Source organism: Apodemus sylvaticus, chromosome 5 (genome assembly GCF_947179515.1).
Source record: "Apodemus sylvaticus chromosome 5, mApoSyl1.1, whole genome shotgun sequence".
NCBI lineage: Eukaryota > Metazoa > Chordata > Mammalia > Rodentia > Muridae > Apodemus > Apodemus sylvaticus.
Window position 1 is genome coordinate 123,014,095 of NC_067476.1, and position 15,717 is coordinate 123,029,811.

Here is a 15,717-nt window from a genome sequence, read left to right on the forward strand (position 1 = left end):
GTAAGGCTCAGAGAACATCAATGCAAGAGCAGAAAGAATGTAAGGGACTGAGGATGAGAGAAATGCTGTAAAATGCTGTCCCCTAGACTTGGAAAGGCTATTACATACACAAAATCACAGCAGTTGTGGTTACACAAGACCTACACAGGATCAAACCATCTAAAACAAAGAAACAAAAAAACTCCAGCATGGAGGTAAGAGTGGCTCCTGACGGCTGGTGAAAAATTACAGTCACTATTCCTAAGGGTGATGGCTGCTCAAAGGTTGCCCCAACCCCAGTAAATGACCCTTGGATATGTGGGCACCATTAAATGGAATCAGTTATTTTAAAAGAAAAAAAGTAAGACAGAAAGTTGGAAGGAGATGTGTTGGCGGCATTGAGGAGAGATAGAGGGAAGAACTGCAGAAGATAGGATCAACTTTTCAGAGAATTTCAGAGAAACTTTTTCAAAGAATTGTTTAAAAGTTAACAAGAAAAGCCAGCAGGAGTTATCATTAGAATATCAGAAATGCTGTAGTCTACACTAATAGATGCAGTCCTATGGGGTGGAGCATGTGATCGTAGGTCTGCTGTGTCGCATCTCTGGGGCCCCAATCTCTCAACAATATTTCCTAAGTCTTGAGATATTACTGCCAAATAAGCTTAGTATGTAAATTCTTCTGAGGAGAATAAAGAAAATTGGGGCTCAGCACGTCCCCAACTGATCTGCAGATTCTGGTTAATGCTTGCTCAGTTCTTTTGACAAAGGAAAGAGAGACGGGCTCAGCGTGCAGGGCACTCCCATGCAATAGCACACGGCAAAAACATAATTGCACTATTATGTTTGCACTGTGTGAATTATTGCAAGTGACAATGGCATTAACTATGCAGACATAATTCTCTGCTTTTTTATTTTTAGATTAAAGGTTAGGGCTGAAAGATGGCTCCATGGTTGGCTGCATGTACCACTCTCGCAAAGGAGCCCAGCTCAGTTCCCACACTAGGTGCATTAGATCCACCTGTAACTCCTGTTGCTGAGGATCTAAGACCCTCTTCTGGCCTCTCTGGGCACCTGTACTTACATGCATATATTTAAATATAAAATATTCTATCAAAAACTTAAAAGTGGCTACTTTGTTTTGGCTTCCCTCCCCACTTTGGCTGGCAGGTTGGTTAGTTGTTTGGTTGGTTTGGATTTTTCAGGGTGGCTCCAGTTGGCACCTAGGCTGGTCTCAAACTCACAGTACTCCTCCTGCCACAGCTTCCCAAGGGCTGAGATGGCATGTGCCCCATACACAGTTGACGGTTTCATTATTATTGGTATCAGGTTAGCCAATGACTAGCTAGATGAAAGCAAAACTCTCTAATCAAATAAGACCAATGCTGGACAAAACAGTTGTTCATTATTTGAAAAATATCATCTTTTAAATATGTAAATATGTGAAATAGACACTTTGTAACAACAAACTATTTGAATTTCTAGTATCTTTGACCCTGCCACCCTGAATTTATCCATCTCTGCTGGTGAAGCAGGGGCAAGTGTGACCAGTACTTGAAAGGGAGAAGCAGAGGTTGTCCTTGATCACACAATTTCCTGTCATAAGTCAGCTTGCGCCCTATTATTTCTGGCCTCTACCTACCACAGCCTTTAGCTGGGGGATGTTATCTTCAAGTATGTATCTGAAAGAACAACAGAATCATGACAGTCCAAAAAAAAAAAAAAAAGCAAAGTTGTCCAAGCAATCTAACGCTGTTAAGGTTTGTCCAAGTTCTTGTACTTTTTCCCAATAACTTTAAAGACCATTAACTCACCAATACTATGGCCACATTGTTGACATGGTGCTCCAGGGATGATAATGAAGCAGAGATCCAAAATCAGGAGTTAGTCCTGGGTCTGTTTTAACTGAGTAATTCCCATCACTTGCCTCATGAATCCTTTTCTTTCTTTATCTGTGTGTGTGCATGCACACGCACGTGTATGGAGGTACCCATGAGTACCAGCGTTCGGAGCTACCTGATGTGATTGCTGGAAATGGAACTCAGGTCCTCTGAGAGCAGCAAGGGCTCTTAACCACTGAGCCATCTCTCCAGCCCCCATCTCCCTTTGTAAAAGTACCTACCTGGATAGGGAATCAGGAGGAGATGGGATGGGAAAACAGAAGAGACAAAAGAAAAGGGAATTAGCCAGTTTAGTAGCCCATGCCAAGACAGGACACTCAAAACTATGAGGTAAACCAGTGGTACATAACAAGATTCAATCTTGAAGCTAAGCTATAGATCTATATATGGTGGCTCATGTCTGCAGTATCAGTGCTAAAAAGTTAAGCTGGAGAACTGAGTTCCAGGCCAACTTAGGCTACAAAAACTGAGTTCTGGGCCAGCCTAGGATAGAATGAAACCATATCTTAAAATAAAAGCAATGGAGGGAGGGGAGAACTAGCTGGCTCAGTTGGTAAAGTACCTGTGGCAAGCCTGGCAGGCTGGGCTGGCTCCCCAGGAACACATGGAAAAGTAGAAGGAGAAAACCATCTCCACATTGCTGTCCTCTGACCTCTGTACACGCACCCCAGCACAGACACCCCCACACACATATGCACACACAATAATAATGAATAATTTTTAAGAATTAAATAAAAAGGCAAAGACTGATGATATACCTCTATGACCAGGCAATCACCCAGTGCACAAAAGGCCCTATAGCAAATCCCAGGAGAAAAACAGGGTATGACTGATGGGTGGGGGAGGGTGGGAAGGAGGTAGGGCGGGGGGGACTGAAAGAGACAGACAAAAAATTTAAACTTCCTGTATTTTGTGTTTGATAATCCCTCTGGAATAGGTTCCATGGGACTTGCAAGTTGTCCAGTGTAAAATTAGCCCATGGTTAATGACTAGACAAGATATTAGCTTCATGATAAATAAGTCTACTCTGGGCAAAGCTAAGAGGGGACTTGCTATTTTTTTCTCTGCAGATGTCATGGAGTTTACAATGCAAGAAAATTAATACTGCCCAAAAGTAAAGACTTGCCCTCAAAGCCACATCTCCTCAAAGATGGCAGATCCAGGAGGTAAAGCTTTACTGTGTCCTCATGGCCCTCTTAAGTGGACAAATCCCAGGATGAGACGGTGGGTTTATGAGGCCAGCTCAGCAGAATAACTGGAGTCATTTAAACTACTCAGTCTCTGGTCCTGAGGTTCTTCACTTTTTTCCAAGACAGGGTTTCTCTGTGTAGCCCTGGAACTCGCTCTGTAAACTAGGTTGGCCTCGAACTCAGAAATCTGCCTGCCTCTGTCTCCCAAGTGCTGAGATTAAAGGCATGTGCCACCACCGCTCGGCTGGTTCTTCACTTATAATACTGGGAAAATACAGGCTGGTAAAATGATCTACTTCAAAATATAATTCTTTTATTTTTACATCCATCATTTATTTTGTGTATGTGTAGATATGTGCATGCAAGCACACACACAGAAGCAGACATATGTAGAGGTATCAAGTTCTCAGGAGATAACTTGAAGAAATCGGCTCACTCACCACGTGGATTCCAAGGATCAAACTTAGGGTTCCAGCTAAGTGCCTTTACCACTAAGTGATCTCTCACCATTACCAAAATATACTTCTTTAGCATATGATAAGATGGCATTCAGGAGGACTGCAGACAGAGGACTAGAGGGAAGGAGGCCTGTACTATATAAGACAACTATATCACTATATGAGCAGGATTCCTCAGGAGACCACCATTCTGGCTTCCTTATATCTAGTAAAAATCCTATCAAATTATCCCTGTCAAAAGATTGCCATAGGATGACAGACTTCTGATGAGTGTAACCTGAAAAATCATCTTTATATAAGACAACATCTGTTCACAATTTATTTCTTCTTTTTCTCCTCTCATAACCTGTCACCACCTCTCTGACAGTGATCTCAAGCTGCTCTTTCTGTAGCCTAAAAGATGTCAACCATCTGGCCCTGTCTTTGAGTCTCAAAAGACAGTACACATATGCATGGTAATAAGACAGTACACATATGCATGGTAATAAGACAGTACACATATGCATGGTAATAAGACAGTACACATATGCAAGGTAATAAAACAGTACACATATGCATGGTAATAAGACAGTACACATATGCATGGTAATAAGACAGTACACATATGCATGGTAATAAGACAGTACACATATGCATGGTAATAAGTTTGCTAGTTTTTCTCCCATTAATCTTTAAATTGTTGGTTCACTTCATAAAGAATCACTGAATCTGTAAAGAGCAAAGAGAAGCTAAAGCAGTCTTACCAAGCTGAACTGTGAGCTGTCAGGATGGCTCAGTGGGTAAGGGGACTTGCCACAAAGACTAATGACCTGAGCTCAACTCCCCAGGACCTACACGGGACAGAAACCTGACCCCCGTAAGTAACTCTCTGACTTCCATAAATGTGCATGGTGCTCATGCCTAGACACAGAAACAGATATACATGTTACAAGATATTTGATTATTATACAAAGAAAATCTAATTGTTACCAAAATATAAAAACTTAAATAGATATCAGATGCAGTTAAATGTGTCCCTAAAAGTCTCGATAGATAAGAATGCTAAAGAATGAACCGTTCCTGCCTGTTTTAAGGTAAGTTGCTTGGAAGAGGTCTTCTGGTCTCTGTTCTATGATCCCAGGCAATGTCACTTACATAGCCTTGAGCTACCCCACCATAAACGTGAAATGGTTGGGGAGAAGGAGGTACTGACGTGGTTTGAAGCCACTCCCACCCCTACCATGACAGTGACCTAGTTATGGCTGCCAAGGGTGAAGGGGAGGAGCTAAAGACTTTTATCATGAAAAGCCCTCATAGAAGAAATTTCAGGTAAGTAAAAGAATTTTCTCTTTGGGCTTGCAGAAACAACCAAGAAGCAACTGACAGGATATAGGGGGAAAAAAGTATTCTAGAAAAGAGAGTTAAGGAGCGCTCCTGGCTTTGGAGGAGCTAAAGAGGAAGATGGACTAGCTTGGGTAGATTGACACAGATAGAAAGAGATTTTTTTTTAAAAGATAGATTTATTTATTTATTTATTTATTTATTTATTTATTTATTTATTTATAATATGTGAGTACACTGTAGTTGTCTTTTGATACCAGAAGAGGGCATCAGATCTCATTACAGATGGATGTGAGCCACCATGTGGGTACTGGGATTTGAACTCAGGACCGTTGGAAGAGTAAATGGTGCTCTTACCCACGGAACCATCTCACCAGCCCAAGAAAGAGATTTCTAAAGACCTAGAATTTTAACTGTAGAATCAGGCTTATAAATAGATATTTTGTATGTAGTTAAGAAAATAAAATTACCTTTCTGAGGTGGCAGGTTTACCTCAGTTTATGCCTCCAGGGTCTTTATTAGTATTCAATTAAAATTGATTACCAATTTAATATTAAATATTAGTTCAATTTAAATGGATGTTATACATACATGAATGAATATTTTAAAAAGGCTGAATGTTAAAAAAAAGACTGAGTATATATTGTAATTGTACTGTAAGACAGCCATTTTCTACAATCAGGCCTAAAAGAATTTTTCAGTAGCATTATTCTATAAAACATAACTAGAATTAAATATTTACTTTGCTTTCAAGCCAGATATAGTGGTACACACCTTTAATCCCAGCACTTGAGAGGCAGAAGCAGAGGCAGGTGTATCTCTGTGAATGCAGTCAGCCTGGTCTACAGAGAGAGTTCCAGGACAGCCAGGACTATATAGAGACACCCTGTGTGAGGGTAAAAAGCAACAATAAAGCAAATGATGGATGGATGGATGGATGGATGGATGGATGGATGGACGGACGGACGGATGGATGGAATTTCAAGATTATTTGGGTTTTAACATATTGATCTAGACATACGTATGGTGTGTTATGTAAGGTAAAGGGAAATAAGGAAGACATCGGAATAAGTGACTTTGCAGCTGAGATGTAGAAAAGGCCTTCACTCCATTAACAGCTAACGAGCTCCTCTGGCAGATTACAAAGTACAGTCCTCACTGTTCTTCAAATCAAGAAAAGGAAAATCTTATTTTCCTTTCCATTCCACCTCACCTGCAAGGCCTTACCTGCGTGCACCAGCACAAAGCCCCCTCGTTTCTCCTCACAGGGCTGCTGTGTTTCTAACTCCTTGACTGTTACTTTAGCTGCAGATGCCTGAGATGATTTGGAAAGCAGTCCTTCTCCAGAACTCATCCCCTTCTCCATGGTCATTCTCCAAGATTATCATCTTCTATCAGGAGAAGAGCATCCTTCCATCCAACTGCATAGAAGGAGTCACCCTGGAGAAGAACAGCACAAGATTACCTCCATTTCTCCTACCAACATGCCCATTACTTACAAAAGTATACACACATATTTTGCAAAATAGATATTTAAGATTATTGAACTGGATAATAACAACACAAAATGAAAAGTTTACAACTTAAATCTCTGCCCAGAAACAGTACTTGTCTGAAGAAACAGAAACAAAACAATTTACTATAAGATCTAATCCTGTCTGGGTGTGGCGGCACACACCCTAACCAGAGCTTGAGAGGAAGGATTGAGTTTGAGGTTCGTGTGTTCTGTTTAGTCAGTTTCAGCAACTCGGGGTTACTAGTGAAATCCTGTCTTTTAAAACAAACAAATACTACAAGAAAAAAAGCTGAAGTAGTCTAAATTTTGTCTTCCTATTAGCCAGGGTGAAGTCAGCCAACATAGTGTAACTATCACTATTTCCCCCTGCAAACTGATCTCTGGGACATTTTGGAATCACAAGCACTGCTTGTACACTAAACACTGATACAAAATCATAGCTTTCTGCTTAAAGAAAGCAGCAAATCCATACCTAGATATGAAGGAGTTTTAAATTTGTATGTATTAGTATTGCATGTGTACGTAATGGCAGGGCAGAGGGCAGAGGACAACACTGTGGAGTCTGTTCTCACCTACCATCTCTCCAAGGGTTCCGGGGATCAAAGGCGGTTGCCAGACTGCACTGTTACAGCTGAGGCTTCTCATCAGCTAGCATTTGTGTTACCTGTTTGCTGGCCCAGGATCTCACTACGTGGTTTAAGCTGGCCCGAACTACCTACCTCATGACTTGCCTACCACAGCCTCCTGAGGGCCAGGCGTACAGAGCAGCACCACTGTTCCCACAAAGAATCTCTCTCCAGATTATCATCAGTTCAAGGCTGCTCAATGCAATAGTATATTAAGCATAAATGCTAACAAAGTTATGTCTAAACCAAGAAATTAAACAAGCACTCCTTCAAATAGCTGTCAGCATGAAAAGCATGAAGTTCTGCACAGGTCAGTAATGAGATTAAAATGTATTAAATAAACTTTCAAGCAACCTATGCTTGAACTTTGTTCCTAATTTTTTCCATGCATTACACACTCAAAACATTAAACAATCCAGGCTCAATACAACAAAAAAGTCAGAGTACATTCAAAATTAAAAAAAAACAAACTTTAAAGTAGCATTGAGCCAGGCGTGGTGGCGCACACCTTTAATAATCCCAGCACTAGGGAGGCAGAGGCAGGCGGATTTCTGAGTTCCAGGCCAGCCTGGTCTACAGAGTGAGTTCCAGGACAGCCAGGGCTATGCAGAGAAACCCTGTCTCAAAAAAACTATAAATAAATAAATAAATAAATAAATAAATAAATAAATAAATAGACAAACTAAAAAGTAACAATGAGATTTAAAGAAAATATGACAGTGAAATAGTCAAAACTTTTTAAAGGATAACATTAAGCAAAAATATTCAGTTCATATTAAATTGAAATGGAAGAGGGTCAGGTTTGGTGGCATGTATCTATAATTCTAGAATATATAAGGCTGAGACAGAAGGGTCACAAATTCAAGGTCAACAGGTGCTACACAGTTAGAACCTGACCTATAAATAAATTAACTCAATTCAATTAAAAGCAGCCACCACAAAGAATGAAGAAGTTCTAGATAAGCATACGTGGAAATCTCATAAACATCTGGCTAGAAAGTTATTTTTAACTCAGAAGCTTGTGGCCATCCTTGTCTATACAATGAGTTCTAGAACAGCTTGACCAGTATGAGACACTGAAGAGGGAAGCCTTTGGGGGGTGGGAGTGAGGCAATTGGCAGGAATCTGACATTGGCCAAGGACAAGGAAAAGGGCTTCCAGCAGGAATCAGACATTAGGGCGTGACGAGGAAGTAAACTCAGGCAGGAATTTTAATCTTAGGGTGGAACAAAAGAAGTAGACGTCAAGCAAGAATATGATTTGGGGCTTGGGCAAGGAAGTGGGCTCAGATATTTCGGTTATTCTGACAAGCCCTTGGAAACAACTGTCAAGGGAGTGCTCACTAGACTTAGCTTATAGTCTGGCTTGTTCCTCACTGTACCCCTCACCCTTAATACCTGCACGTAATTAAAATGGTATTAAAGCAGAATGGGAAAAAAATAAACCTGCCTCAGTCTCAGAACTGACTGGGGTCATGCTACAATGTTGTCTAATTGTCTTTTTTCTTTTTAATCCTCACTCCTGCTCTGGAGAATGACTGAGCAGGCTTGGTCATTCTCAAAAAAAAGGGGGGAAATGTATGCAAAGAAACATATGCTGAGGCTGGAGAGATGGCTCAATGGTTAAGAGCACCGACTGCTCTTCCGAAGGTCCTGAGTTCAAATCCCAGCAACCACATGGTGGCTCACAAACTATCCGTAATGAGAACTGACACCCTCTTCTGGAGTATCTGAAGACAGCTACAGTGTACTTACATATAATAATAAATAAATAAATCTTTAAAAAAAAAAAAAGAAAAGAAACATATGCTGTATTACCTGGAAGGAAGAAGTAATTATATATGCAAAGTATGCATCTAGATAGATATAACAAAAAACAATACAATAATTTTACTGAAAGGATATTTAGATTTAGGACAGGGTGGACGTTAGTAACATCACCATTTTAATTTAAAACAGTTGAATGCATCACATAGCACATTCACACACACATGCATGCGTGCATACATCATGGCTAACCTTGGCTCTACCTCATCTGTAATAACTAAAGCCCAAGCAGAATGGCTTTCTCAGCTGGCTCATTTAAGGTGGGAAGACCTCCCCTAAATCCAGGCCACTCCTTCTGGTAGCAGCCCACATACGAAGACGTGAACGGAAGCTTTCCCCTTTTCCCTGCTTGGCAAGTTCATTTTTACCACTAAGGCATTTATTCCTTCACTGGTATTAGAACCAACTTGAGGATTCCAGCTGAGATAGTCACCTCTTGGACTAAAAGACTATATCAGATTTTTGGCCTTTCCTTTAAGAGACAGCCATTGTTGGACTAGTGGAACCACAGCCTGGAATGGACACTAATAAATCCCCTTTAATAAACATATGTGTATGTGTATATATACATACATATATTCACCTATATAAATGTCTATATGTTCTATCAGTTCTGTTCCTTTAGATAGCCTTAAGCACTAGTTAATGAGCTAAGTCCACGATCCAATATAAGAGATTCCACTTAAAAATTGATGTAATGTAAAATAAATAAATAAATCCGGTTTTCCTTCAAGCCACTTAGTTCCCAAGAATAACAACTCTGAGACTAATGCATGGCCAGACGCTTTGGCTCATTCCCTGACTAGATTGTAACTTATTCAAACTATTCTATGTCTACGCCTTAGTTACCTCTCCTGGCCTACTTCTTCCTTTGTGTCTCCTCAGCACCTCAATAGAATCTCCACGTCTCTTCTGAGTCTCCTTTTAGTCTCTCACTATTTCCCAGAATCCTTTCTCTTCCTACCAGTGTCACACCTCCTATTTCCTGCCTCAGCCTATTGGTCATAAGTTTTTTTATTGACAGGTGCTGCTTAGAAGAGATTCTCGCTACACTGTAAGGAAGGAAATGTCATATTCTGGATTTACATTAATTTCTAAGTGACATTGTTATAATCTTACCTCAGAAAAGAATATAGAAAAAGCATACCCAATGACTCCTAAAGTAGCTATTTCTATTTCACTTTTCTGAATCTTGAATTTATAGAGACATATAAAATACAGGTCAGTGAAAAAGAATTAAAAAAAAAATCCCAGTATTTGATTTCTGTCGATCAGACAGAGTGGGAGCATGACATTAGATTAACACTAAATATTCCTGCAATGTTTATCTTACTTGTCACTGTTATTACAACTATCATTATTTGAAACTGTTGCAGCACACTTACACCAAACATTAGCCCAAGGAAAATGTCTATTGCTTCAGCTGAATTCTGAAGCAACATCCAAAATGAAATGTTGTCAGTGAACAAGCACACACAGGTATTAAGGGTCTACACACTAAGAACACTGGGCTGGTGAAGCCCTCAGCTTGCATATCTAAGGCTCAGGATTTGACCTCCAGCCCCACAAAATCACAACACTATTTTAAATACCTCAATCTTTAAAGAATTCTATAGCTCATTTTCATACTGTCTTCATTTCTGAATAATGTATTTAAATATGAATATTTCACAACTTCCTACCAGTAATGACATTAAAATTCATTGTGATTATTATTTCTTGACTCTAGCAACTTGCTCATTCTCTGCAAAATCTTCTAAAAGAATTAATGATAACATAGATGCTGAAAAGACAGCTCAGTGCTACAACATGAGTACCTAGCACGCACAACCTCCTGGAATGGATATCCAAAGCAAGACGGCTCAGTCAATAAAAAAAGCGTTTGCCACGTAAGTCTAGTGACCTGAGTTCCAAACTCAGAACCCATGATAAAAGAGAACCCACTCCCAAGAGCTGACTCTCACCTCCACTCATATGCTGTGGCACAAACACACACAATGGTTTTAAGTTTGGTTGTTTTATTTAAAAGGATGAGGATTGTTTCTTATGTCCCAAGCTGGACATGGTAGCACATGTCTATAATCCTAGCACTTGAGAATCTAGGGAAGAATTAAGAATCGGAAGTTAGCCTTGGCTATGTACAGTAACTCTATCTCAAAAACAAAACAACAAGAATAAAAAGTTACCAGATTATACAACAAATTCTATTTCCAATTATATACCCAGAAAACTGAAATCATCCACATACAAAATTCTATCTGAACAAACTTGTCTAAGATACAAGTTCTGGCTTCCCATAAACTGTACTTCTTAATCTCCTACTTACACTCTAACTTCCTGCTCTTCAGGCAAGCATGACCATCCACAATGCTTCATGAGGCCTCTAGGCCTATGTTCAACATCTCCAGAACTGTCCTTTCTGCCAATCTTTCTAAACAAAGAAAGATTGGCAAAAAGGACAGTTTCCTCTCAGCAAATCACACTTTTTTCAGCTTGTTATGTTCTGACTTGAAATAAAATTATAGCTAGAGTGAGCCACAGTTTTTCTGGAGCGCAGTCTTGGTGTTCCTTACTGGCTTATGAAAATGAGCTCATTTCATCTCAGACTGCACCAAAATCCTATAGGTGTCTTCCTCAAGCAGTTAACTTCTTTTTCCTCTACCCTGTTTAGTCCAAATACCTCTTAGCATAAATATCACACAGCATCTGCACTTTTCTCCACAAACACAAGCTATCAGAGAGCAGCCTTTCACAAGAGAGAATAAAAAAAAAAACATAACCGGGGCTGGAGCAACAGCTCGGCGGTAAAGATCACTTGCTTCTCTTGCAGAGGACATGAGTTAGTTCCTAGCACCACATGCTGGCTTACATCCATCCTTGATTCCAGTTCCAGATGCCCTCTACTGCCCTGCACGGATATGCTCATGGTGTACAGTCTTTATGACATTATCACACAGTTTAGCATAAACTAAAATAACCCTAAAATAAAAAAAAGGCATAACCAATCTATCCGTGCAATGACTGCAACATACACAAAACTGCAAATTTCCAGTTTTGACCATATTATACACATACACTTGGTATGTGATATCTTAAAGCGCCTGATTATAAAGAACAAAATCCTTAGTTGCAGCAACTATGTTAATCTCTATTCCAAAACATTTTCTAATAACCACTGCTGTTTTTAATAACCAAACGCCTGAGTGTGTAAGTTCAACTTCCTTAGCTTGCTATTCAAAGAAAGGTCTTAGTCCAATGGCACCCAATAAACCTTCCCTTCCTCTCCTCCGTATTATTAAGTTGAACTCGGATGAATCACTATGCCCTCTACTTCAAAACACCTCCAGCTCCAGCTTCTTGCCGGCCAGCTGCTTCCCCTACCCAGTCCGAGCCGCCTCTGCACTGACTGGATGCTAACCTCCCTCGGGACTCGAACCCGGCCTCTAAGACACTCAGCGAAGCTCTGACCCCACCGCGACATCTGTATGTGACACATTCCGGGCCCGCTGCGGACCTGGGGGACGTGAGTTCCCTGTAGCCTGGGACCGCACAGCGCGCGAAGAGCTCCGAGAACTCCGCAGCCAAGGGAACTGGCGGGCCCCACGCGTGACCGCGACTCGGAGCGGGGGAATCCGTGGGCCCCTGCGCCTGGCCGAGCAGGTGGCGCCGTGCGCGCCGTCCCGTGCGGTGGGGAGAGGACGCCACGCGGACCCGCGGGACCATACGGAGACCGAGGCTAGGCAGCGGCGACCCGGACAGCGTGAGAACGAGGGACACTCACCCGCGGCAGCGTAGAGCACTCATTACCCAGGAAGTAGTCGCTCGCCCGTTGCCAGGGTGAGGAAGCGGGAGCGGCGTGAAGCCTTTCCATTGGTCGACGTGCACACGTGGCCGGAAGCAGACGCCCAGCAAGGCTGAGGCTTAATCGCCTAGGCTGTAGCAGCTTCTTAGGCGTCAGAGCGTGGGCACTCTGCAGTACTGTCGGCCTCTGATAGTTGGGGATTTTTTTTATTTCATTTAGTGGTATATTGGGGGTTTGATGTCATAGCTGTACAGTCAGCGTTACCCACCTTGCTTTCCCTGTGCTCGGTAATTAGCTTTCTGGTTGTGTCTATCTCTTACCCACGTGGTTGGCAGACTAGAGGTGTTGCACGTTATGAAAATAGTAGCCATCATTGATTGGGGAGTTTCCGAAGAACCCTTCCCTCATCCTTGTAGTCTCGACTCCTATGGAAGACTAGGATGCCACCTAGATTGTGTATAGTGGGTTCAGCCTTACCCCCAGGAAAAAGGAAAATGTGGTTTGCCTTGAACTGTCCAAAATCAAAGACCAAGAGCCAGTAGCGCTCTCATAAAGTTTCCCTGTAACTAGTATTATGAGCCTGTTTGGGGGAAGCAGATGTTGGAAGGAATAGAACAGTGCAGGTTAAGTATCAGTCGTCTGAAATACTTGGGAATAAGTATTTGGGATTTTTTTTCTTCAAATTTTGAAATACTTGCTTATACATAATAAAACGTCCTGGGTGATGGGTTATTTCTCCGCCGGTGAAATAAGCCAATTCAAGCCATATTAGATTATATTAAAGGCAGAATATTGGGAAGCTGCTTTCGGTGGTAGTTAACTGGCTCCAACGATTAAGGCCAGGGGAGACATGGAGGTAAGATTAAGAGATGGAGAACAAAATAGACCAAAATATCTCAATTACAGAGGGAAGAGCCTCTGGGAGAAAGGCAGTTCAACCCCTAAACTGTAAAGTTCAGGGTTGGGGGCAGGGTTCTCTGGGATGCTGGAATAACCTAGAGATCAGGTCTGCTTTGGTATGTAAAATATACGCCTCAGTCCCTTGTCCCCTGTCCAAAAAACCAAGCACAGAGAATGGGACTCCTGTTGCAAAAAATACTCAGTTGTTTTTCATGCATACCTTATACACAGAGCCTATAGGTAATTTTGTCCTATTTAAATAGTTTTGTGCACGGTGTGGGAGCAGCTGAGGTTTTGGATTTTTAGATTAGAGATGTTTCAGCATGTACTTTTTCCTATGTGAGGTCCCAGACCAGCCGTTTAGGATCACCTAAGCGCTTACTTAAAAATGAAAATTCTTAGAATCCACCTAAATCAATCTTTGTTGTTGTTTTGGGTTTTTGGTTTTGTTTTGGTTTTTTTTTTTTTTTTTTTTTTTTGTCTTCTTGGTTTTGTTTTGGTGTTTGTTTATTTGTTTGTTTGTTTCAAGACAAGGTTTCTCTGTATAGCCCTAGCTGTCCTGGAACTCTCTTTGTAGACCAGACTGGCCTCAAACTCAGAGATCTGCTGCCTCCCAAGTGCTGGGATTAAAGGCATGCAGGTCTTTTAGCAAGCTCTTTGCGTGACTGTAATGCATCTAAAGCATTACTGAACTGTAGACCTTCTTGACTTAATCTTAGAGGTGGAGCAACAAGGGTGATAAGCCCCCCCCCCAGAGGAAAGTAACCAATAATTGGGGTTTTAGAGTGATCAAGAACTAGGTGCAAGAAGGCAGTTTGAGGCTGAAGAATTTATTGATTTTTTTTATCCTGACATTCCTAGATTAAAATATATGAATTGAAAAAATTCAACTGCTGGTAATCCCAAATATATAATTACTAATTCTTGTATGTCCAGGATATCTTCCAAATAATATTTTCTTTTATGGATGAAAGTTAAAAGACAGTTGTGAAATGTATCTGTTTAAGGAGCACATTAGAATTGAAAGGGAATGTAGAGACCCAGTAAGGAAAAAAACTTCTTAATGGTTAAGTTAATGAATAGTAGCAATTATCAATAAAGTAGAAATTATCAGCAAGGATTCTGAAACAGAAGAATCAGTGTTTATATCCCCCTTCTACCATTTAACTATAGCATTAAACAACTTGCTTAATCTTCCTATTATTTAATTTCCACATTTGTAAAATAAGAATTAAAAATTGTGTGAAATAAATAAATAGATGAGAAGTATGTTTAAAAGTATCAAGATAAACCGGATGTGGTGGCACATGCCTTTAGTCCCAACTCTCAGAGGTAGAGGCCGGCCTGGTCTACTGAGTGAGTCCTGGGACAGCCAGAACCATAAAAATCATAAAAAATAAAATAAAATTTTAAATTTAAAAAACAAAAAGTATATAAATTATAAATGTTAATTGTTTTTTTTTCTTTTTTTTTTTTTTTTTTTTTGAGACAAAGTCTCACAGTGCAGCTGAGGACTCTTCCAGGAATGCACCTTCCTCACCTTCCTAGTGTTAGGATTACATGAGCCACCATGCTGGTTTAAAGAACTTGCAAAATACTTTTTCTCAGAAACTCAGGGATTTCTACCTTTCCATTCCTCGTCTCTATCCTTCTTTCTTAGGTAAAGGAGAAGGGAGTGGAAAAGAAAACGGGGGTATAGTAATATCATACAAATTATAGAAATAGACAAATAGGGATAGGTTAGCAAATGTACTTTTAAGCAAAACATTACATAGCCAGATCTTACATTGGTAGATGTCTTTATAATTGATACGAAGTTGAAGTTATAATCTCTTATATTGGTTCAGAATTTATTTGATATAAATTTAAGGTTTTCATTGGTATAAATTTATTATTGATATGAAACCGGGATTAATATTGTTACTCCATTGTAGGCATTGTGCCTATATAACACATCTGAGAATACAAGGTTTAGATCCAGTTCTTCTATAACTGCTATTATAAACTGTTTTTAGATGATTAAGTAATACAAGTTAAGGGCCAGATAGCAAAATCATGGTTGTGAGTTAATTAAAAGGGTTTTCCTGAGTTCTTTTGATTAGAAACAGCTGAGAGTAGTCAAGGCCTAACAGTTCAGAGATGCTTTAGGTAGATAGAGGGTCTTCAAAGGCATCAGAAGTCCACAGACTATGACATCTAT

The 15,717-nt window shown here is 40.4% G+C and overlaps 1 protein-coding gene across 4 annotated transcripts in view; it reads right to left on the bottom strand.

Moving 5' to 3' along the window:
• Positions 1-12,655, bottom strand: part of Tasp1 (taspase 1) — a 234,468-nt gene extending 221,813 nt beyond the window's left edge. For 3 of the 4 annotated variants that reach the window (XR_007977962.1, XM_052183746.1, XM_052183748.1), the window contains exons 1-2: positions 12,330-12,582; positions 6,075-6,287 (exon numbers count right to left, since the gene is read on the bottom strand). Coding sequence is in view for 3 of the 4 variants with exons in the window: in XM_052183746.1 (XP_052039706.1) it covers positions 6,075-6,219 (145 nt within the window). In the remaining variant the exon portion in view is untranslated. The other variant, XM_052183747.1, reaches the window with a different exon arrangement.
• Positions 12,656-15,717: the final 3,062 nt, after the last annotated feature.